The sequence below is a fragment of the Dendrobium catenatum genome, unplaced genomic scaffold, assembly GCF_001605985.2.
Source record: "Dendrobium catenatum unplaced genomic scaffold, ASM160598v2 fragScaff_scaffold_920, whole genome shotgun sequence".
Lineage (NCBI taxonomy): Eukaryota > Viridiplantae > Streptophyta > Magnoliopsida > Asparagales > Orchidaceae > Dendrobium > Dendrobium catenatum.
In genome coordinates, this window is record NW_021319382.1 from 1660240 (window position 1) to 1684513 (window position 24274).

At 35.1% G+C, this 24274-nt stretch overlaps 1 protein-coding gene across 2 annotated transcripts in view; it reads left to right on the forward strand.

Moving 5' to 3' along the window:
* Positions 1-24274, forward strand: part of LOC110092736 — a 50075-nt gene that overhangs the window by 15605 nt on the left and 10196 nt on the right. For both annotated transcript variants that reach the window (XR_003701648.1, XM_020817406.2), the window contains exon 5: positions 17323-17406. Coding sequence is in view for 1 of the 2 variants with exons in the window: in XM_020817406.2 (XP_020673065.1) it covers positions 17323-17406 (84 nt within the window). In the remaining variant the exon portion in view is untranslated. The remainder of the gene's footprint in view (positions 1-17322; positions 17407-24274) is intronic.

Genomic DNA, 24274 nt, shown 5'->3' on the forward strand with positions numbered 1-24274 from the left:
ATCAAAGGAAGTGGCATCTATACGGATATTCTTAAGTAATTGAGCGTCATTATCTCTCTAGTTTGGGTCATGACCTACGGTCTAATACTCTCAAAAATATTTAAAATAATGTAAGCTTCAACTTCCTCTAAATGTTAGCTTATTTTTATATACATTTCACTTTAATTCCAAGCATTTTGACATATAGAAGTATATGTAAATTATCAAACTAATTGTTTAATTGATTGTATTTAATTGCAGTTTATGGTTTAAATGACAGCTAGATAAAAGGCTAAGTATTATTAAATTATTTAGTAGTATGTACTTCAATTACTGTAGCAATTCCACTCAATTACTGTAGCAATTCCTCTTAAACCGACATGCATAAAGCTGATGGAAATCCTAGGGCTGAGAATGGTTGAGAAGGTTTAGTGGAATTAGAAGGGTTATTATCATTTTAATAGTGTGATTTATTCTGTGGAGGCATGAGCTTCTTTTACCCACCCGTCCCTCCTTGGACTTCGGAAGCCAGCTTCAAGCTGAGTAGCGGGAGCCACTTGTTGAGGCTGTTGCTGTGAGATGCTTTGAAGGAGGATTTCAGATAAAAAATTTCTGAAATCTAGTTATTGGAATTCAGTAAAATGCTGAAGCTGGTTGTGCGGAAGAGTGGTGGAAACTGATGCAGGCTAAGGTGGTGTAACTGGTTACTTTTTGGGTTGAAAAAAAAAGTTAAGAGAGAGTGAAGAGAGGAGACTTAGGAGAAGAGAGGTCACATTGGGGTGAATGAAGAGAAACTTCTTTGAGGTAAACTTATAAGATTTTCACATAATTTATTATATGTTATTTGAATGCAGATTTGAATGATCAACAATTATGATTTAGATTGTATATAAAAGGAAAGGAGGCAAGGGTTCTTTAGGAGAACGAATTGACCCGACTTCCCTAAAGAACGAGGTGAGATACCCAAACAAGATTATAAGAATTAGTAAATGTTTTATTATTGCACTTCTTCTTGATTATGTTATGATCATATGTATTCTGATTTATTTTTGTTATTTTGTATGAATATGGTTGTATATGTATGAAATTATTTATATAAAGGGTAATCTTTAGCAATGTTAATGATTTCGTAAGCATAAAAGTGTAAATAATCATAAACTAGTGAATGAGCAAAAAGTGCAACTAAAGCGTAACCAAAGCGCAACTAAAGCGCTACTAAATGGCAGCTAAAGGGCAGCTAAAGTGCAACTATGTCATCAAAAGCATATGTCATTAGGACTAAAAAGGATGACTATATAAAAGATGAAATAAGTTATATATGGGAGATAAGCCCGCACAAGAAAAGACGATAGACCTGATGAGGTAAGCCTACACTCTTAATTCTAGAAGTTGAGAAATTCGACTCAACCCTGAATCAGAGAACAACTTCCATTCTAAAAAGTTGCAAAGTTAGAACCAACCTTGAATTGGAAAATTGAAATGGTGCAAAAGCTTATAGCCATTATATAACTTATTTAAAGATGTGAAATAATTTTGGCAAGATAAACAATACTGCTAGGCACGTTTAGACTCAATATGACATTTTAATATGTGTTTAACTATGTTAGCATTGCTAAGCATTTCTTATTTGTTTATTATTATTTCTTATATATTGCTGGTGTATTTCATTGGGCAATAGCTCATTAGCAGTGGTTATACTGCAGGTAAGAGAAAGGAGCCCGTAGGACACTAGGCGAGAAAGAGGTGATCGTCTGTTTTTGATATAAATATGTTTTGGAGTACAAAGAGATCTTAGAGGAGATATGAATAATAGCTGTATAAACCTTTGCATATGTAAGTAAAGTTCAAAAGTTTTAGTAGAGTTCTGTAATTGTTTTAATTATATTGATGTTCAGTAAATAATATTACATGCTTCCTGTTGTTAAGTGTGGAGTTTGATATGTTAAAATCTTTCTCTGTTATACTCCAGTTTGTGGTAGAGGGTGAGTTAAACTGGGGTGTGACAGAAATTGATATCAGAGCCTAATTAAAATCAAATGGAAGCATAATCGGATTTAGGTCATGAGGTAGGATGAAATATTATGAATCTGATATATACAGAGCTATAGGTTGAATCAAGTTTTAATGGAAATATGCATGACATTTTATTACAATAACATATCTACATAACATGCTTAATTAATGCTTATTAATATGAGTAGATGTATTATATGAATTATCTATATGCATATAGATAAATATGTCTGAGGACAATTATTACGTCCTCTGACCGGACATAGAGCTACGTTCGGCCGCTAATAACATGTCGCCACATGCTCTTATTCTTTACCGCACGGCCCGACGACTTGACCCAGAGCGGAACCCGGGAATGCTATGTTCGCGATTTTCTCGGTATTGCTCGGTATTTGCTCGGTATTTGCTAGGTATTGCTTTGCAAAAATGAGAAATACCGCTATGTAATACCATGCAAATACCGAGTTGTACTGAATTTTTTTACAACTCGGTACAACTCAGTATTTGCTCAGGATTTGCTCGGTATTGCTAGGGATTTGCTCGGTATTGCTAGGTATTTGCTCGATATTGCTAGAAAAAACTCGGTACAACTCGATATTGCTAGATATTTGCTCGGTATTGCTAGGTATTTGCTCGGTATTGCTAGGTATTTGCTCGGTATTGCTCGGTATTGGTTATTGCCGAGCAAAATCGACCAATACCTAGCAATACCGAGCAATCTTGGGTCCGTTCCGGGTCGGGTTGTCGGGGCGCGCGGTAAATAATGAAAACGCGTGGCGCGATTCTACTGGCGGCCGAACGTAGAGTTGCGTATGTTCACCAGACCAAATAAAAGTTTGAGGAGTTGCCAGAAAGAATGACTGGACAGTCTTCCAGGCCAGATACGGAAACAGGAAGGCATGAGGGAAATAAGTCTACATAGCTTCAAGATGTTGTGCTTTTGATCTCACAAGTGGTAGATAAAATGGCTTCTATGGAGAAATCTTCTACCAGCAGTGGACCTAGATCTGAAAGTGACAGTGAAGTGGATCGACATTTAAAATTATTTCAGACTTTTAAACCGCCAGCATTTAAGGGTACAGGTGATCCAACAGTGACTGATGACTGGTTGTTAAAGATTGAAAAGATTCTAGATGGTATGATATGTCTTGAAAACAGAAAGGTACCATTAGCTACATTTGTGCTATAAGGAGAAGCAGAAAGATGGTGGCAAGCACAACATAGAGAAAAATTTGGACATATGTCTCTCACCAGTATACATTGGGACGATTTTGTAAGGGTATTCAGAGACTGGTTTATTCCTCCTTCAGCTAGACTGGCTCTGCAAGACAAATTCTTCAATCTTACTCAGGGTTCTAAGACACTTATGCAATATGAAGCTTAGTTCACATCTTTGTCCCGAGGGATCAGCTACGACTTACATTAGCGCCTTTTGATATCAGTGAATTCTCAGTCTTAGTGGAGAGAGCCAGGAGAATTGAAAATGAGTTGAATTTTTTTAAGCATAGTCTGGAGTAGCAACCAATAGGCAAAAGGAAGATATTCGAAAGAGATGATCGATTCAAAAATAAGAAGCCAAAGTTTGATGATAAATAAAAGCATAGTCGATTTGAAAAACCTTTATGTGAGTAGTGCGGGAAGCGACATTTTGGTCAGTGTTTGGTGGGATCCGGAAGATCTTTTAGATGCGGTGAGACGGGTCATCACAAGGTGGATTGCCCTAAAGAAAGAAGACTCAATGTCAGGCCACAGGGATATCAGGGGTATCAGGAACATACACAACATAAGAGATATTTGGAAGGCAATCAGACAGGAAAAATTTAATTTCAAAGAAGGCCAACAGTACAAGGAAGACCACCAGTTCAGCTTAAAGGAGAAGCATCAGATGTTAAAGGCAATCAACCTGTGAAGGCTAGAGTGTTTGCTATTACACCCCAAGAGGCTAAAGATTCAGAGGAGGTGGTGACAGGTCTACTTTTGATTTCTAACAAGTTTGGCAGAGTTCTTTTTAATTCTGGTGCATCTCATTCATTTATATCTGAAGAATTCTGCTCTGATTTATCTGTTGAGACTGCATGTTTTACGCCTACCTTATCTGTTATGATGCCAATGGGAGATAGTTTGCCTGCTAATAGGATGTGCCTTATAAATTTGAATATTCAGGGTTACAAATTTCCAATAGAATTGATTGTAGTGCCTATTAAAATGTTTGACATCATATTGGGAATGAATTGGTTAGTTAAACATTTCGTTACTATTGAATGTTGGACAAAAAGAATAAAATTTAATTTACCAAATGTGAATACCTTTTATTTCCCCGGTGAGAAGAATGCAACTTCCTGTCTTGTGAATGCATTGAAGATGGGTAAATATTTAAGGAGGGGTGAGTTAGTATTCTTAGCCAAAATGGAGGTCTTAAATAAAGATGTTCAAGCTTTATAGAATATTTCAGTTGTCTCTAAATTTTCAGATGTATTTCTTGAAGAGCTACTTGGATTACCACCTGAAAGAGAAGTTGAATTTGGTATAAAATTGCAACCAGGAACATCAACAATTTACAAATCTCCTTATAGGATGGCCCCAAAAGAATTGCAGGAGCTAAAAACTCAATTACAGGAATTGATAGATAAAGGATTTATCAGGGTTAGTCATTCTCCTTAGAGTGCACCTGTACTTTTTGTTAAGAAGAAAGATGGATCCGTGAGAATGTGCATTGACTATAGAGAGTTGAACAAAGTGACAATCAAGAACAAATATCCACTACCCTGCATAGACGACTTGTTTGATCAATTAGCCGGTACCACGGTATTTTCCAGAATTTATTTAAGGTCAGGATATTATCAAGTAAGAGTTAAAGAAGCAGATGTTAGCAAGACGGCTTTTGGGACCAGGTATGGTCATTTTGAGTTTAGAGTTATGCCTTTTGGGTTGACAAATGCTCCTGCCATCTTTATGGATATGATGAATCGGATTTTTAAAGACTATATAGATAAGTTTGTGATAATTTTCATTGATGACATTTTGGTATACTCAAAGACTAACAAAGAGCATGCTGAACATTTAAGAATAGTTTTGGAGACACTGAGGAAAACAGATTGTATGCAAAATATCAAAATGTGAATTTTGGTTGAGAATTATTTCTTTCTTGGGGCATATTATCAGTGGTGAAGGAATTTCTATAGACTCACAGAAAGTAAAAGAAATTATAGAATGACCAACACCAAAGAATATTACACAGGTTCGTATTTTTCTTGGATTAGCAAGATATTACAGAAGATAAGCAGCAACAACAACAACAACAACAGCATCAAGTCTTTATCCCACTATGTGGGGTCGGCTACATGAATCCTTTTTCTCCATTGTGTCCTATTAAAAGTCAAATTCTCGTTTAAATCTAATAAAGAAAGGTCATTCCTAATATTTTCTAACCAGGTCTTTTTAGGTCTACCCCTACCTTTCTTAATATAAGTCAAATCTAATACCTCTACTCTCTTAACTGGGTCGTCGGAAGGCCGCCTTTTTATGTGACCAAACCATCTAAGGCGACTTTCTCTAATCTTATCTTCTACTGGAGCTACTCCAACCTTTTCACGTATATGCTCATTTCGTATCTTATCTCTAAGGGTAAAGCCACTCATCCACCTGAGCATCCTCATCTCTGTCACACTTAACTTAGTATTATGCTTCTCTTTTAATGGCCAACATTCGGCACCATAAAGCATTGCAGGCCTCACTACCATCTTATAGAATTTTCCCTTAAGTTTGAGGGGTACATTTCTATCACATAACAAGCCCGATGCATTCCTCCACTTCAATCATCCAACTTGAATTCTGTTGATAATATCCCCATCTATTTCACCATCACTTTGAACAATTGATCCAAGATATCTAAAACGTGTACTCTTATTAATGACTTGATCGCCCAAAGTCACAATCCCTTCAGTAGGTCTATTACTACTAAAATTACACTCCATATATTTCGTTTTAGATCTACTCAAGCGAAAATCTTTAGACTCTAAGGTTGACCTCCATAATTCAAGTTTACCTTCAACTCCCTCTCTAGTCTTATCAACAAGAAGAATATCATCAGCAAAAAGCATACACCAAGGTATATCCTCTTGCAAATGTCTAGTGAGAACATCCATGACTAAAGCAAAAAGATATGGGCTTAAGGCTGATCCTTGATGTAACCCAACCGAAATAGGGAAATACTTGGTCAATCCACCTTGTGTTTGAACACAAGTAATAGCTCCTGCATACATATCTTTAATGATTTGAATATAAGCATTATTGACTCCTTTCTTTTCAAGAACTCTCCATAGCACTTCTCTTGGAACTTTATCATATGCTTTTTCTAAATCAATAAATATCATATGTAGATCCTCCTTATTTTCTCTATATTTCTCCATCAAATCTCTTAATAAATGTATGGCTTCCATAGTCGACCTACCCGGCATGAATCCAAATTGATTTTGAGAAACATTAGTATCACGCCGCAACCTATGCTCCAAAACTCGCTCCCATAGTTTTAAAGTATGACACATTAACTTAATACCTCTATAATTCGCACAATCTTGTACATCACCTTTATTCTTAAAAATAGGAATTAACACACTCATTCTCCACTCATCTGGCATCTTCTTAGTCTTCAAAATAGTATTAAAAAGTTTAGTAAGCCATGAAATTCCTTCATCTCCTAAGCATTTCCACACCTCTATTGGAATATCATCAGGTCCAACAGTTTTTCCACCCTTCATTTTCTTTAAAGCCTCTCTAACTTCAGTTTTAATAATACGCCGATAAAAACATAAATCTTTATTTTCATTTAGGGTGCTAAGGTCACTATAGTCAATCTTATTTTCACAATCTTCATTAGAAAGTTTAGCAAAATATCTCATCCATCTTTGTTGAATATCATCTTCTAAGAAAAGTATTTTTTGATTTTCATCTTTAATACACTTCACTTGAACTAAATTCTTACTACTCCTATCTCTTTGTTTGGCTAAGTTATACATATATCTTTCTCCCTCTTTAGTATCTAATCTATTATATAAATCACTAAAAGCTAATGCATTTGCATCGCATATTGCATTCTTAGCATCCTTATGAGCCACTTTATATATTTCCTAATTATCAGAATTTTTAAAATTAAACCAATTTTTATAACAAATCTTCTTATTTTTAATTTTTTCTTGCACATTAGGATTCCACCACCAACTATTTTTACTATTAGTAGTTTTTTCCTTTGATACTCCAAGGACATATTTTGCAATATTCTTAGTATCACTAGCCACTTTTTCTCACATAATATTAGCATCCTCATGCACAGACAAAATCTTAAGATCTAAAATCTTATTTCCAAAAATATTTTTGTTAATATTCTTTAAATGCCCCCATTTAATCCTAGAAAATTGTTTTACTTTATTTTTGCAGAAAGAATTAAATTTGCGACAAAGAAGATGGTTAGAACTCATCAAAGATTATGATTTGGATATCCAATATTGTCCAGGAAAAGTCAATATTGTAGCTGATGCTTTGAGTTGTAAGTCTACAGGCATGATAAACTGGATGATTACTCAGGAGGTTCAATTGATCAAGGAAATGAAAAATTTGCAATTGGAGGTTAGAGACTCCAAAAAAGTGAAATATTTGCATCAGATGACAGTAAAGCCCACTTTAACAGATCGTATCAAAGAAGCTCAAAAGCTCAGTAGTGAATCTTCAAAATTGATAGAGTATGTCAAATCAGGGAAAAAACCTGATCTTTTTGTTGATGTTGATGGAAGCATTAGGCAGAAATCTCAGTTGTGGGTACCCAGTGATCAGGAGTTGAGAAAAGAAATTTTGCAAGAAGCTCATCATTCTGGCTATACAATTCATCCGGGCAGTACCAAGATGTATAAAGACTTGAAAGGAATATTCTGGTGGCTAGGTATGAAGAAAGATGTTGCTGATTATTTAGCTAAGTGTGAAGCATGTCAAATTGTGAAAGCTGAACATCAAAGACCTAGTGGGCTACTGCAATCACTACCTATCCCTGAGTGGAAGTGGGAAGAAATTGTAATGGATTTTGTGATGGGATTTCCCAGTTCCAGATAGGGACATGACAGTATTTGGGTTATTATTGATAGATTAACTAAATCAGCTCACTTTTTACCTATTAAGCGAACTGATTCAGCAGAGAAATTGGCACGTCTATATGTAAAAGAAATTGTCAGATTACATGGTATTCCAAAAGTCATTGTCTCAAATAAAGATGGTCGATTTACCTCGAGGCTATGGAAGAATATTCAGGAAAGCTTGAGTATAAATCTACATTTCAGTACAGCTTTTCATCCTCAGATTGATGACCAATCTGAAAGAACCATTCAGGTATTGGAATACCTGTTGAGATTATGTGTTTTGGATTTCAAAGGAAGCTGGGAAGATCACATACCATTGATAGAATTTGCCTACAACAGCAGTTACCAATTCAGTATACAAATGGCACCATATGAAGCACTTTATGGTAGAAAGTGCATAACCCCCTTAACTTGGGTTGAGATAGGAGAAAGACAACTAATGGGCCCAGAACTGGTGGAGGAAGCAACAGAGAAAATCAGATTAATTAGAGACAGATTAAAAGCTGTTCAAGATCGCCAACGAAAGTATTATGACCCCAAGCATAGAGCAGTGGAGTTTGAAGTGGGTGACTTTGTATTATTGAAGGTTAAGCCTATGAAGGGTACAACTAGATTTGGTAAGGGAGGCAAATTGAGTCCTAGGTTTATTAGACCTTTTGAAATTGTTGAAAGAATTGGAAAAGTTGCTTATAGACTTGCTCTTCCAGCTGACATGTCAGATATACATAACGTTTTTCATGTGTCATTACTAAGGAAATGGGTTACCGATGCCCATCAATGAATCTCACATGATGATATTGAGCTACAAAAGAATCTGACTTATATGGAATAACCCGAAAGAATACTAGATTTTAATAGTAAACAGCTCAGAAATCGTCAGATTCTTTATGTTAAAGTAAAATGGAAATACAAACCAGAAAAAGAGGCAATATTGGAGAGAGAAGAAGATATTAAACTTAAGTTTCCTCAATTATTTGACAACTAAGGCACTGAATTTCGAGGACGAAATTTACAAGGAGGGGTGAATTGTAATACTCTAAAAAATATTTAAAATAATGTAAGCTTCAACTTCCTCTAAATGTTAGCTTATTTTTATATACATTCCACTTTAATTCTAAGCATTTTTGACATATAGAAGTATATGTAAATTATTAAACTAATTGTTTAATTGATTGTATTTAATTGCAGTTTATGATTTAAATGACAGTTAGATTAAATGCTAAGTATTAGTAAATTATTTAATAGTATGTACTTCAATTACTGTAGCAATTCCACTCAATTACTGTAACAATTCCACTTAAACCTACATGCATAAAACTGATGGAAATCCGAGGGCTGAGAATGGCTGAGAAGGTTTAGTGGAATTAGAAGGGTTATTATCATTTTAATACTGTGGTTTATTCTGTGGAGACATGAGCTTCTTTTTCTCACCCGTCCCTCCTTGGACTTCGGAAGCCAACTTCAAGCTGAGTAGTGGGAGCCACTTGTTGAGGCTGTTGCTATGAGATGCTTTGAAGGAGGATTTCATATAAGAAATTTCTGAAATCTAGTTGTTGGAATTCAGTAAAATGCTGAAGCTGGTTGTGCGGAAGAGTGGTGAAAACTGATGCAGGCTAATGTGATGTAATTGGTTACTCTTTGGGCTGAAAAAAAAAGTAAGGAGGGAAAGTGAAGAAAGGAGACTTAGGAAAAGAGAGGTCACATTGGGGTGAATGAAGAGAAACTTCTTTGAGGTAAACTTATAAGATTTTCATATAAATTATTATATGTTATTTGAATGCAGATTTGAATGATCAACAATTATGATTTAGATTGTATATAAAAGGAAAGGAGGTAATGGTACTTTAGGAGAACGAATTGACCCGACTTCCCTAGAGAACGAGGTGAGATACCCAAATAAGATTATAAGAATTAGTAAATGTTTTGTTATTGCACTTCTTCTTGATTATGTTATAATCATATGTATTCTGGTTTATTTTGATTATGTTGTATGAATATGGTTGTATATGTATGAAATTATTTATGTATAGGGTAATCTTTAGCAATGTTAATGATTTCGTAAGCATAAAAGTGTAAATATTCATAAACTAGTGAATGAGAAAAAAGTGCAACTTAAGTGCAACTAAAGCGCATTTCAAGCGCAACCAAAGTGCAACCAAAGCGCAATCAAAGCGCAACTAAAGCTCAACTAAAGCGCAACTAAAGGGCAGCTAAAGGGCAGCTAAAGTGCAACTATGTCATCAAAAGCATATGTCATTAGGACTAAAAAGGATGGCTATATAAAAGGTGAAATAAGTTATATATAGGGGATAAGCCCGCACAAGAAAAGGCGAAAGACCTGATGAGGTAAGCCTACACTCTTAATTCTAGAAGTTGAGAAATTTGACTCAACCCTGAATGAGAGAACAACTTCCATTCTAAAAAGTTGGAAAGTTAGACCCAAGCTTGAATTGAAAAGTTGAAATGGTGCAAAAGCTTATAACCATTATATAACTTATTTAAAGATGTGGAATAATTTTGGCAAGATAAATAATACTGCTAGGCACTTTCAGGCTCAATATAACATTTCAATATGTGTTTAACTATGTTAGCATTGCTAAGCATTTCTTATTTGTTTATTATTATTTCTTATATATTGCTGGTGTATTTCATTGGGCAATAGCTCATTAGCAGTGGTTATATTGCAGGTAAGGGAAAGGAGCCCGTAGGGCACTAGGCAAGAAAGAGGTGATCGTCTGTTTTTGATGTAAATATGTTTTGGAGTGCAAAGAGATCTTAGAGGAGATCTGAATAATAGCTGTATAAATCTTTTGATATGTAAGTAAAGTTTAAAAGTTTTAGTAGAGCTATGTAATTGTTTTAATTATATTGATGTTCAGTAAGTAATATTACATGCTTCCTGTTGTTAAGTGTGGAGTTTGATATGTTGAAATCTTTCTCTGTTATACTCCAGTTTGTGGTAGAGGGTGAGCCAAACTGGGTGTGACATATGGGTTCATGGTTGGGCCTATAATGGTTATGACGGTAAGGGTCTCGTGGCGGTTCGTTATCAGCTCGTGCCTCTTCAACATAAGGGGAAGGAGGCCTAGAAGGGGTATACATTGTCTGGTTCCCTAGTCTTTTATTGCAGGCTAAACTTTCTCTAGCTTGTCGTCTAAAGTTAGCTAATTCGCATTGGGTTTCTCTTATTTGTTGGGTCACAGTTCCTAATTGACCTACAATTAAGTCTAAAGTATGCTAAATTTGCTCGAGGTCCATTAACTCAAATTAGGTAACTAATGCGGACATAATAATAATGTAAAGATGATGTATGGAGGTGGATGCAAGCTATGATGTCTACTAAAAGCAAGTGGGGAATCCTAGAATGCAACTAAGACACAACCTGGCTCTGATACTAAGATAATGTGAAACATAAAAGGAATTGGAGGAATTTAATAAAATTTGTTATGCTTGCCAATTTTAAAATTAATGTTTCACAGGATTAGATTCTAGGATTTCTTAGTTGTTGTTTGCTTTGACATGTAGTTACAAAATATATTAAAAGGATAATTTAAAATATCAACAAAATTATAATAAAGCTAGATGGGTAAGTGGCAGAAATCCACCGGTTAACAATTAGAAAATTCACCTTGAATTCCCCTCACTCACACTCTTGAGAGCTATTTAGCGGAAGAATAATTTCAGCAAACTTAATGACGTCACGAAAAGACAGAAGATGCATGTAGTATTGCCCAGCAAAACTTATCCAGAGGGGAAGAAGTTGATGGATGTTGGAGAACTTGCCACTGTCCAGAGGTTTCAGGCTCGTCGATGGTGGTCGTCAAAGTGAAGAGGATCCGATCAACGTATTCGTCAACGGTGTGGTCGCTTTCTAAGTTGATGTTGAAGAAGGGACACATCTACTCGTCCTTGATGATCGTATACGAACCCATGATTTTGTTCAGGATCGGCCATTCATGGGGAAGTAGGCTGGGGTTTTGTATCTTCTTCCTTGGATGGTGTATGAAGCAAGTGAGAAGAGATGGAGAGGAGGGAGAGGTTTAGGTGGTCAGCCAAGGCTAGGAGAGAGGCTAGCCCTAAATTCAAATATTAGGGTTTAGTTTGGGGGGGGGGGGGGAGAACAATTTTAAAATTCGAAATTAAGGGAAGGAGGGAAATATAAAATTTAAATCTCCTTTAATTGGGCTAGGGTGGGGCGGCACACCTAAGTGGGAAGGGTTTTGATTGAGAGCATTAATGGGGGAAATTAATTAAGAGAGAAGGGATAGTGGGGCCGGCCAAAGGAGAGGGGAGGATTCTATCCACATTCAATGAATTTGTCTACATGCAATGAATGTGGAATTTTGAATTAAATCCAATTTAATTTCAGATTAGTAGCAATTAGGGGAGCTTCCAAAATAGGTTTAGACTAACTAGGAAAGATTTAGAAATTCAAATTTATTTGAATTTGAATTAAGAGAATTTCCCAACTAGTAATAGGCTAAATTAGGAAAGTCTTAAAGAGGCAATTTGAATTGAAAACAAGGGGCTTGGAGAATAGGGTGGCTTACAGCTAGGGCTTGGTGAATAGGGTGGCCGGCGGCTATAGGATGGGGAGGGTTTAGGGCTGGAGGCTATGGGGGATTTCGGGGTTTTGGCCGACGGCTATGGGGGAGGAGGACGACCTTTGGGCCGGTGGCTAGGGGAGGGGTTGTGGTGGAGCTTTGGCCGGCAGCTATGGGGAATTCAGGGGGATTTGGCCGACGGCTATGGGGGAGTTGTGGGGTCTTTGGTCGGCGAGTAGTGGGGGAGAGGGAGGGGATTTAGAGAAAGAAAAGTGAGCTCGAGCTCGGACACTTCCTGCGACTGGTGGATGTTGCCTGCCCTCACCTAGGGGCTTCACCTCTCACTAGAACTCTCAACACGTAAAGGAACTAGAAGGCTAAAATTTCATTAGGCAATCATAAAAAAACTCATACAATAGTTAAGCTCTAATATATAGGCCTCAAAGCAACAAAAGACTCAAAGACTAAAATGCCCTTTTGGCTACAACACAAACTAATCCCTCACAGTGCTATAAAAACTAAAGCATAAACAAAAATAATACATAAAATGCATCATAAATAAAGACTCTTAATTGTAGCCGTCGATCTACGATTCCTCTAGTGATAAACGTGCTGAAATCTTCTGCTGATGTCATATATATATATATATATATATACATATATATAAGAGAAATGGAAGAAAGGACATTTTTCAAACATACAAAGCCTGAGGAGCAAGTTTTCAAAAAGAATCTAATGTTGCCATTGAAGTGAAACGTTTTCACTTATTCAAAGTCAACAAGAATTCAGGAAAGAGTAGGCAAGAGGATGTGATATATGTTTTTAGTAGTTGAGTTGAATAATACAACAGCAAAGGTAGTGGCTTTGTCTAATGATATTATTTTAAATAGATTTTACAGGTGAACTTACTAAGAATTACCGCCTCCTAGATATATACAATATATTATTGATTTAGTTTCTGGATAATTATTCCTAATTTTCCTCATTATGGGATGAATTCAACAAAATATGCTGAATTTAATTAGCATGTTGATGAATTTCTTAAGAAGGTATTTATTAGGGAAAGCATGAGTTTTTTTGTTGTACTAATTTGCTTATACCTAGGAAAAATAGGAATATTCTTAGTTCAAAACCATACTATAATTGTGGATAAGCTTATTGATGGTTGGAATATTTCCATCATCTTACCTACAATGCTAGATAAAGTGGTTGGATTTTGATCATATAAAAGAAAAGTATATCAGTTGTAATAATTGTATTGCATATATGAAGACCTAAACAATAATTCATTTTTTACTTCATAAAAAACTACATTCTTAAGTTGATTATTTATTTAAGAGCCCTCTTTCTTTAGTCCTAATTCATCTTTATGATAATCTCTAATTTTAGAACTACGTTTTGGGGTTTTATTGAACATTTTGGTAGGGATAAAACTATTGCAATGATGGAAGATATGTATTTTTTGCCTAATCTAAAAGAAATGTGGCACATTGTTTCACCATGTAGGATTTGTCAGTTTACTGAAGATAGGAAGAATAACTTAGGGTTATATACAGCTTTTCTAATTCTATAAAAATCATGTGTGAATGCTAATATGGATTTTATATCAGGTTTACCTGGAACATTGAGAAAATGTGATTCTATTTTGCTGTGTTGGATCATTTTTTGAAAATTCCTAATTTCATACATGCTATAAACCTGCTTATGCAGCTTACATTGCTAAAGTGTATTTTAATATAATGGTTAAACTACAGGGTTGCATAAAGTAATTATATTTGATCTGGATGCAGAATTCATGAGTTGTTCCGGAAAATTCGTTGAAAGAAATTAGAATCACAATTTAAAATTTTAATTGCCTATCATTCATAAATCAATGGACAAATTGGTAATAAATAGCTGAGTAATACACACTGTTTAATCAATGACCATGCATTTAGGTGTAATATTGATACTACCTATGATTAGGTATGCATATAATTCAATCTGTCTATAGATCTTCTGGCATGAATCCGTGAGACTAATTGGATTTCAACTTATAAAACCTATAAATCTTGTCAACCTTCATATAGTCTAGGCCTAGTGCATTTGCACATGAGAATGACTTGTTTGAGGATATTCACAAAAACTGACTGGTATGACAATTAAAAGCTTTTTGTTGATGTGAACATGAGGTATGTATTGTTTAAATTTGGTGATAACATGTGCTTTAAATTTAGAAACATTTGCTTGCGGAAATCTTTAAGAAATTAAATGCAAATTAGACAGCCATTTAAAATCTTGCACCACATTGGAAATATTACTTATATAATGGAAGTTTCAAGGAATGTCAAATTGTCATTATTAATCTAGTTTGAAATTACATCACATTTCAAATCGTGCTGTTAATTTATTAGATTCTTCTCTTTTGTTACTCTTTGTGAATTCATGATCAATCTTCTTTCAATACTTTTATATAACATTTTCTCAACGCTATTATGGATACTGAGATTGTGTCCACTGTTTATGGTAGATTCCAGGGATATCTTGTACGCTAACTAAACATACCTTCTTGTGATGACTCATGAATTGCGTTTGCAAAAAGCACAAAGTTTATACCCTGATTTACTTGATTTTTATCGGTTTATAAATTCATAATTGAATTTGTCAAAGCTGGTTAAATCGTGTTTATTGTTTTGAACACAGTTATTTGTTTTAATTGGTTTTTTTATTTTTAAGTTATTTTGTAAATTCAGTACTTTGTGTTATGCCTATTATAATGGCTATGGGAAAGGATGTATTTTCTATTTCATAATGTTAGGTTGTTTTATATGATTTGGCTAAGATCAAGATGGTTTGATTGTTGAATGCCTTCATGTTCAACTCTGAAGATTAATTCAAATGGTACCTTTGATTTTTATCATGGCAACATCTAAAGTTCAAATCTATTTGGGTCGATTCTTTTTCAAAACACGGAGATTGGCTTGCACTCCCTTATTGTGATTATTGCTTTAGGATTTTAGTTTGTTATTCCTATGCTACTATTTCTGTTCATGGAATCCTACAACTATTTCTATTCACATTTATGTATCATCCTCCTTTATTTCTCTGTTCAATTGAGGTATATGTTCATGGGAGAACTTGTTTATGCAGCTTATGTAATTCTTATTTCATTTAGTTTTGGATAATATTAAAGTTTGACTTGATGGTTATTTGTAATCAGATAAGTAGATTTTCTTTTAATTATGTCTACTAACCTGGGGATGCGGATTATATTTAATAGATATTTTGAGACATATAATTTGGCATCTTTTGTTGAATAATTTTTTTTTAAGTTTTTAATCTCGTGCATGCAAGTTGGATTGCGATTTTTTTTAGTGCAATATCAACCTAATTTTAGGGAATTCATTCTTTGTGCCATCTTGAGGCATGAATTTCTTACTTTGGTAACTTATTCCTTTGCTCTTATTTTCACATAAATTTTTATTGACTTGCTGGAATTCTTGAATTTGTTCAAATTTGGCACAGCGAATTTGATTTGTGGTCATGAGATTATATTTGGTCGTTGTTTTTATGCAATTTAAATTTCTAGTCTATTTCTTTGAATTTATTTGATCATATTATTGTTTAGGTTCTTGTTTTTGTATTCATTGTTTGCATTTAAAGAAAAAATTGTCGGCTCATTTAGTGATCTGTGATCTGCAAATCCTTAGGTTTCATTGCATGATTTAGTATTTGCATAATAATCCAAACCATAAATCATCATGCATCAAGTAAAAATAAATTTAAAATTAAATTCATAATAATTTCTTGTTTAACACTCAAATTTTAATTTTTTACAAATCCGTCACCATCCTACTTTTATTATTTAAATTCCCTATTAAAAATGGCAATTCATATCTAATCCCTCACCTTTGTATTTATTTTTTGTAAAATTTAAACAATTTCATCATCGCATGTGCATATGCATGGATTTGAATAGTGTTTTTACTAGGTTTTATATTTATAAATATGTATGATTTGTGTGATGTATGTAATTTTTGCTTAAGTTTATTTAATGAGATTGAATGATGTGAATCCATCTTAATTTTTAGCCATAATTTCTTTGTAATATAAGAAGTGTTAATTGTACAATCAAGTGTTTTGCCATTTGTTTTTGAGTATTTTAATCTTTAATATAATTGTCCATTTAACAACTTAAATTAAAACTTGCTATGATTTATTATGCAGCATGGGTCAAGTTTCTTGCACATAGGAGGCTGGCCATTTCATATATAATACTTCATGTAGATTGTAATATTTTAGCGAACTCCCCATATGGCATGCCGCTTTACCTAGAATTGGGAAATGGGCAAATGGCCATCTGTCTGGTCATCTATCTTGAAATTGTGTTGGAAAGCATGTAATATTTGTCTTACAGATTCTTAACAATATATTTTATACATATAGGAATATTTCTTGTGTTTAGCTACAATTGTGTCATTGTGAGATACCACAAGAACATTGCTCCAGAAATAACAATTTTGGCTTTTGTGCATTTGCCTTACAGTTTATAAAGTCATCTCTGAATATGATTTGCTTATTACACATGGTTTAGTAGTTTTTTGTTATTTTTTAGAGAATAATATCTTGGTCATTTTGATGTATTTCTCTTGTTAATCTAATGACTGTCTTAATCCCTGTTTCAGGATCTACCTTTTGAGCAGAAGTATCTAGTAACATTTACAGTTGGATATGAGCAGAAAAATAATATTGACGCAGCAGTTAAAAAGGTGAACATGGAATATTGGTGGTGAATTTTCTTTATTATGTCATTAATGCTATCCCCTACCGCCCCCGCCCCCCCCCCATACAAAATGTTTGTTGGCTGTGTATGGTGTTAGCTGTTGTTTGGAATGATTTGAAATCCTGTTGCAATTATGCAGTTAATATTTCACCTATTCACTCCTTTTGGAAAGCAGTATTTTGGCATATTAGATGTCTTAAAACTAGAGCTTAGTATTGGGCTCTCTGGGGTTGTAGACTTTGCCTGAAATAGCCACGCTCGGTGATTTGGTGTGAATAAGGGGCTTTTTGGTTTGTTGCAAAATCAATGCAATGTAAATTAAGCCACTACAAAGAGTAAATGCACCAGGGTTGGCCACATTTATTTTGCAGCAGATTTTTGAAGAAATGGAGCTACTAAAGAGAGTCCCATTTAGGATCTATACATTTAGCTCTTGACTCTTCAACATATAAAAGAGTTTTAGGCATTTTACTTTCAGACATTATCTTCATTGAGAATGCCGTCTTCCTTGAAGATTCCAAGCCCCATTTCTAAGATTTTTGATTTAACAACTGTGAGATGATCTCATAAGGGTTTGCCCCTATCTCCCACCCACACACATTTATTTTGCAACAGATTTTTAAAGAAAATGAACTAACAGTAAAATCTCTTTTAGCCCGTGACTCTCACCTTATAAAGAGGCTCTAGGCGTGTTATTTTCAGTCATTCCCTTTATTAAAAGCTTCTTGGCTTGGAGATTCCAGGCACCCATGTTATTGATTTTAATTTGAATACTATGAGATCTCCTTATAAGAGTTTTCCCCTCCTGTGTTAGAGAGAGAGAGAGAGAAAAACACTTCACACAAATTCTCTATAATCCTGCCTCCCACCCTCACGGCCTCACCCTATATTTTGTTCTACTCGCTCTATTCAAATTCTTTGTACCCCAAGAGATTGAATATCCCCTAACAAAAATTCCTATCAGAGAGGCAAATATCACATATTCCTTTCCCTGGACGAACATGTCCAGGGAAGGAGGGCAGTAAGTTATCGTTTGAGTAATGAACTTGTGAGTTGGAGGCTGCTCTGGGGAAAAACTCTAAGAAGCAGTGGTTGATTGCTTGTGTGCAAGAGCAGTTTGAAGCTGAAATAATTTCACATTATGTCACTATCTTGGCTGGAAAGTTCCATAGTAGCATGCATTAAAGCACTAAAAAGTGGTGAAAACCAAGCTATAAACAAAAGTACCATTGGCCTAAAAGAGATTGAGCTAATGGTAAAGTGAGGTGAGTTTGCAAAGGAGAAATGAGCTTAATTGTGTCCTATTACAATAACATGAAGTTGCAGGCTTAAAAAATTTGCACCCACTCTTATGAGAGACTTTGGGTTCTAGGTTTAATTTTTAGAAGACAGATTATATTATAAGATAAAACACCACCTCAAGATTTCTCTTTTTTTTTTTTTTGAAGATTTTTTAATATGGTTTCAGGATTCCTATAGGTGCAAGTCTTTATAGTTAATTATCCATTTCGAGGATGAGAAAGTATTTTTTATTATGACTAGTTGTTAAATGTTAAGTACTTAGCTTATAGTAACTTCAATAAGATTTTTAGGATAACAAAATTTACCACCTTTTATTCAAAAAAGATGGTAGGTGGGTGATAATGAATCCAATAAAAACCGTATAGTGTTGTTTTCTTGGATTGTCATGGACCTTTGTCTAGGTGGAGGTAGTCAAAACAACCATACCAAAGGATCTTTATTGTCAGTCATGGATTGTGTCGTTTAATGGGATCTTATACTTGGGGTGGATGTTTGTCTAAGAGGAGAATTTGAAGTTGACTTTAACTAAGAGAGAGCTTGTTACCATGGTTTAAAATTCTGCAATAAGAGGCACGCCTCCACGCAATTTCGTTCTTTTAAGCCATAAAGCCTACGCAATGAGTGTAGGGAATGAGGCGGATGCCAGTTTTTACTGAGGCGCCCCTCGCCTCAGGTTTTAGAGGCGTCCACCTTTTAAATATATATATTTTTTAAAAATAGAACCCTAACCTAATATTTATCTATTCGGTTTGAACCCCCCCTCGAGCGACTTCTTTCATTTCCGAACCGAGGGTTTCTTCTCCCTTCTTCGAGCGACATTTTCCCCTCTTCGTTCCATTCGACCGCTGTCGGCTTCCTTCTACTGAGAGTTGCTCTTCGCCTCTTGCTTGGAGTTCTCTTCTACCGCGAGTTGGACTGGAGTCTCCTTTGACCGACCGCTGAAAGCTCTTCTTCTTTGTTGTTGGAGTTTAGGGTTTATTGACAAAAGTGAAATAACTTTACTTCCTCTTCTTCTTTGTACTCAAATGTGATTTTTTTGTTATATCATCGCATTTATCGACATCTTCTTTTGATTTTCATTCATTTTTGGTGAAACTTTTTTCTTTTATGTTTTATGCAATCTTGTTTCATTTTATTCATACAATTTTCAATGTCATTTGATTAAATGATTGCCATTAATAGTGTAAGAAAATAAAAATGATAGGACTTTTTTTATTTATGTAATATTTAGATCTCTTTTTGTTAGACTTATGTTTATGTGGACATGTGGTTTAGGCTTGTATAATAAAAAATATAATATGCTCAATAGATATGTGTATAAATTAGGAGAGGAGGAAGGAGCTGATTGGGAAACATTGGACTCTATAGGAGAGGAGGAAGGGGGGAGAGTAGTTCATCATAATGATGATTCAAATGAAGACCCCCTTAGTGATGACAGCGCTTATGACTTATGAGTTCTTATGTGATATGTCATTGCTATTTATTTTTGAAATTATATGCTAATGAAAAGAATACTGTGATTTGGGAAAGATAGAATTTTGAGTTAAACTTTATTTCATGTTGTCTTATTTTTGGAATATTTTGATTTCACTTCATATATTGTGTTTTTTTATGTTTTGTATTATTTACTCATTAGTATATTAAAAATTTATCATTTTATGTTACACAATCTTTTGATTTCGAAATGTACGCCTCAAAATGCCTTGAGACTTATGCCTCGCCTCACGAACGAAAAATGCCTCAATACCCGATTACTCAATTTTAAACATTGCTTCATACCATATCAAATGCACCATATGATTCATTACTTTGAGGGAGAGCCATCAGGGAACATCCGATTATGGCTATGATCGTATTATAGTGATATCATTTTGTGGCGAAATCACTAGGTTTGAGGGCCGTTATCATAACCTTGTTTAATGGTGTCATTTTGCACCAAAATCACCTAATTAGAGGAGATTGTCTGCATCCCTACTTGTGAGAGATTTTTCTGAGAATGATTATAGTCATACACTTGAGATTAATCTCAAACTTGTCACCTTGATAGACAATTGTGGAGGATGAATAGATTATTTAACTTTGTGATCGTTGATTTCACTTGAATATTGTTATAATTTATATATTTTTTATTTTCTTATTTTTAGAAAGTTTGGGTCCACACTTGTTAATTTTAAGTTTTGCACGTACTTTTTGAGCGAGTCTTACAGAGTGCATTTGCACATATCATTGTATTGACATAATGCACTTGCACAACTTTTGTAGTGTTGCATTTTAGTTGAAGACTCGCTCACAAAGTACCTGCAAAACTTAAAATTATTTGGATATAACTACTTGTATGCAAAGTTTAACTTTGAGATTAAAACCTTCTTTTATCTTACATATATGTTTTGTACTTTCGATGGGATATGTGGCTAGTTAGAATCTTTTAGGTGCATCAAGATATCATAATTTTATTTTATTTTCTTTATGTTGATTGTAATAAGATGTAGTGTACCCACGGGGAAGCAATAGATGCCACAACCCCCTTTGCAGTCGATAATCAATCAATGGTCGGGAGGTACATCCACTGCAATCACAGGCAAATGATATGCAACAAAAGGCAAGCGCTTACAAGTGGTTATAGATGGCTCGTCATATACTCAGCATGCTATCCACAAGAAAAACGCAAAAGGACTATAGCAAATACATAAGACCTTCAACAAATGCAAATGCCTACGAGTCATTATAGGAGATTTGTTAGTGCACGTTAGTCTACTTGCATAAAGATGTGAATAACCTTAGCGCACTATTAAAACAATGCAACTGGATACACAACATGCATACAAGCGGATAGAAGATATTTATAGATTTCCAAGTGGGGCCCTGTGCATTTCTCAATAATAACTCATATGCAATAAGCAACAAATAACCATAGTGCAACGCCACTCCACTGGACCTACAACACTCATACAAGCAGATAAAAGACATCTACAGGCTTCTAAATAGAACATTGCACACACTCAAATGACAATCATTCACATAGTTGATCAATGTCCAACATTTTAAAATGCTCGCCTACTTGCATCATAATAAGCAGAAAATATCATTCAAGCATGTCATTCAGCATTAAAAGATGCATTATGCTACAGTAGCCATTGCATTTACATGCAAATGTATTATACATACATGTAGTACAAATGTGGACACACTGTGTGAGCATATCACTTAACATACAAATATGCCTTGTATACCCACTACACTGCATATATACCATTACTACATGAATGCATCCTACAAATATACCATTCTTGTCTTACTGACGCATCATATCAATCATGCCAACACAACACATCTATCATACAAATGCTTTATGATATAGGTATGTTATATATCATGCACATCATATCAAATACATTTATCATTATGTAAATGTAAATATCCACATTAGCCCCGATGAGTGCTATGTATGCGTACACACGTGACGTATGAAGATGTTGCACAGGTCAAGAAATGAACTTAAGTTTGAGCCTGATCCTTCTATGTGAATAGATAGGAGTCGACACGTCTCGAACAGTCAAACAAATATACGGTTGTGGCATTGTCTAAGATATTTGTTTATACGTTCATATTAGGCCTTCAAGGTCTATAACAAGAAATATTTATTAATAAAGACATAAAGCTGACGACAAGCCCAATCCTTTGTCGGCAAGTAGACAGAGTTGACTAATAAAATAAAATTGCCCATGAAAATTTAAAATTTTAAAAATCACCTCAAAATCAAGATGTTTAAAATGAAATAAATCATCAAACACTTAAAACAAAAATACACATCCATCATGTCCATCCTTTACAATTTGGTGGACGAATTTAAAAACTACAACTCAAAAAGTGCTAATTTGTAGTAAAAAATATAACTATGATTCATTTTCAATCTGTCTATTACTAGTAAGGATGTGGCACATGTCCTATAACATTTGATTTCGTCGCCAATTGACACCGCATCGGTGGTTTTGCTGCTAAATGACACAACAGGTAAACAGTTATAATCGGGACCCTTTAACCAGATGATTTTGCCACAAAATGACACAATTATATTACGGTTATGGTCAAAGTCCTCATTTTCCCAATGTCTCTAAATCTTTGAGATATGAATCGATAGGATGTAATCGATAGGGTACAAAACCCTCTGTTAGCTAAGGTGGATTCAGATTTGTCCCCTTAGACAAACATTCACCTTAAGTCTATAAGGTATCATTGGACGAAGCAACAAATGGTTGCCGACAATGATCCTTTTGTCAGGTTGGGTCAACTATCTCCTTTGACTAAGTAGACTAGGGACCACGATGGCCCTGGACAACGGAACTATGGATCTTTATCGGGCTCATCATCACTTCCCCCACCGTTCGCTTTAAGTGTAAGATGATGAAACTTCTAATTTTAAATATCAAATTTTTAAACACCAAAACCATGCTACTACTATACACCGGATACCATGCATCTCAACGTATTTGTTTGACGACTAGCATTAATCGAAAGTTCTTTCCCGTTATAGGGAATGATAATTAACTATAGGGGCTTGCGCCTATATGAAACATGAATTTAGATCATAAATTCCTTGCAAAATGAGGACGAAATATCTAAATAGTGACTTATCTACAAACCCAATTTGCCTTTTAAAAATTTGCCTAGGAACTTGTGTTAAAACTCACCTGGATGACCCAAATAAGAAAACGAAAGGGGGTTCGCGAAGATGCTGGGGCACAAATTTTTGAAGCCCACAATAAAGAGACATTAATTTTTTTTTATTACTGTTGACCTCTAAGCATTAACCAGCACAACAAAAATGAAAATCCCGTGTAAATACCTATAAGCTGTCGGATCCACGAACTCCGCTGAAAATCTCCCGAAATCCAGCCAGGAATCCCGCCGAAACACTGTAGACGCGGCTCCGTTTGCGTCGCTTCTCCGCGAAACCTGCGACGACGGCATCGATTCCACTCCCATTTGCGCCTATAAGAGGGAGACGAGCTCTCTGCTTCGACGATCCATTTTTTATTCGTCGCTCCCTGCTAATCACGATCTCCTCCCGCCGAAGCCTCTCACACACGCGACTTCACCCCATCTTCCTATCCCGACCTTCTGCTTCCAATCCTGAGAGAGAGAGAGAGAGAGAGAGAGAGAGAGAGAGAGAGAGAGAGAGAAGCTTCTTCCCTCACCTGAGCCGGCCTCCTCTCACCTCCACACCTCTAACCTTACATCCGATCCCAGCAGTTCGCACCTTCATCTCAGTCAAAATTCCATTGGGCTTCACGTTACCTACTCTTGTTTGTATCGCAAATAAACTCTCCATCCAACGGGATCTATAGTTTTAAGATTTAAAGCAGGTGATAAAATCCTCTTTTCATGCATACAGTCCAATGTAATGTTCTATGAGATCTTACTTACTAGTACAGCCCGTCCTCTTCCATTTGTCTGTTAGTGAAAAGAATATGAGGTAGTGGCTTTATTGCTATACTGACATAGCTATTGCACTAGGTACTTACCTGTATCCCACTAAAACAATTTGAGATGAT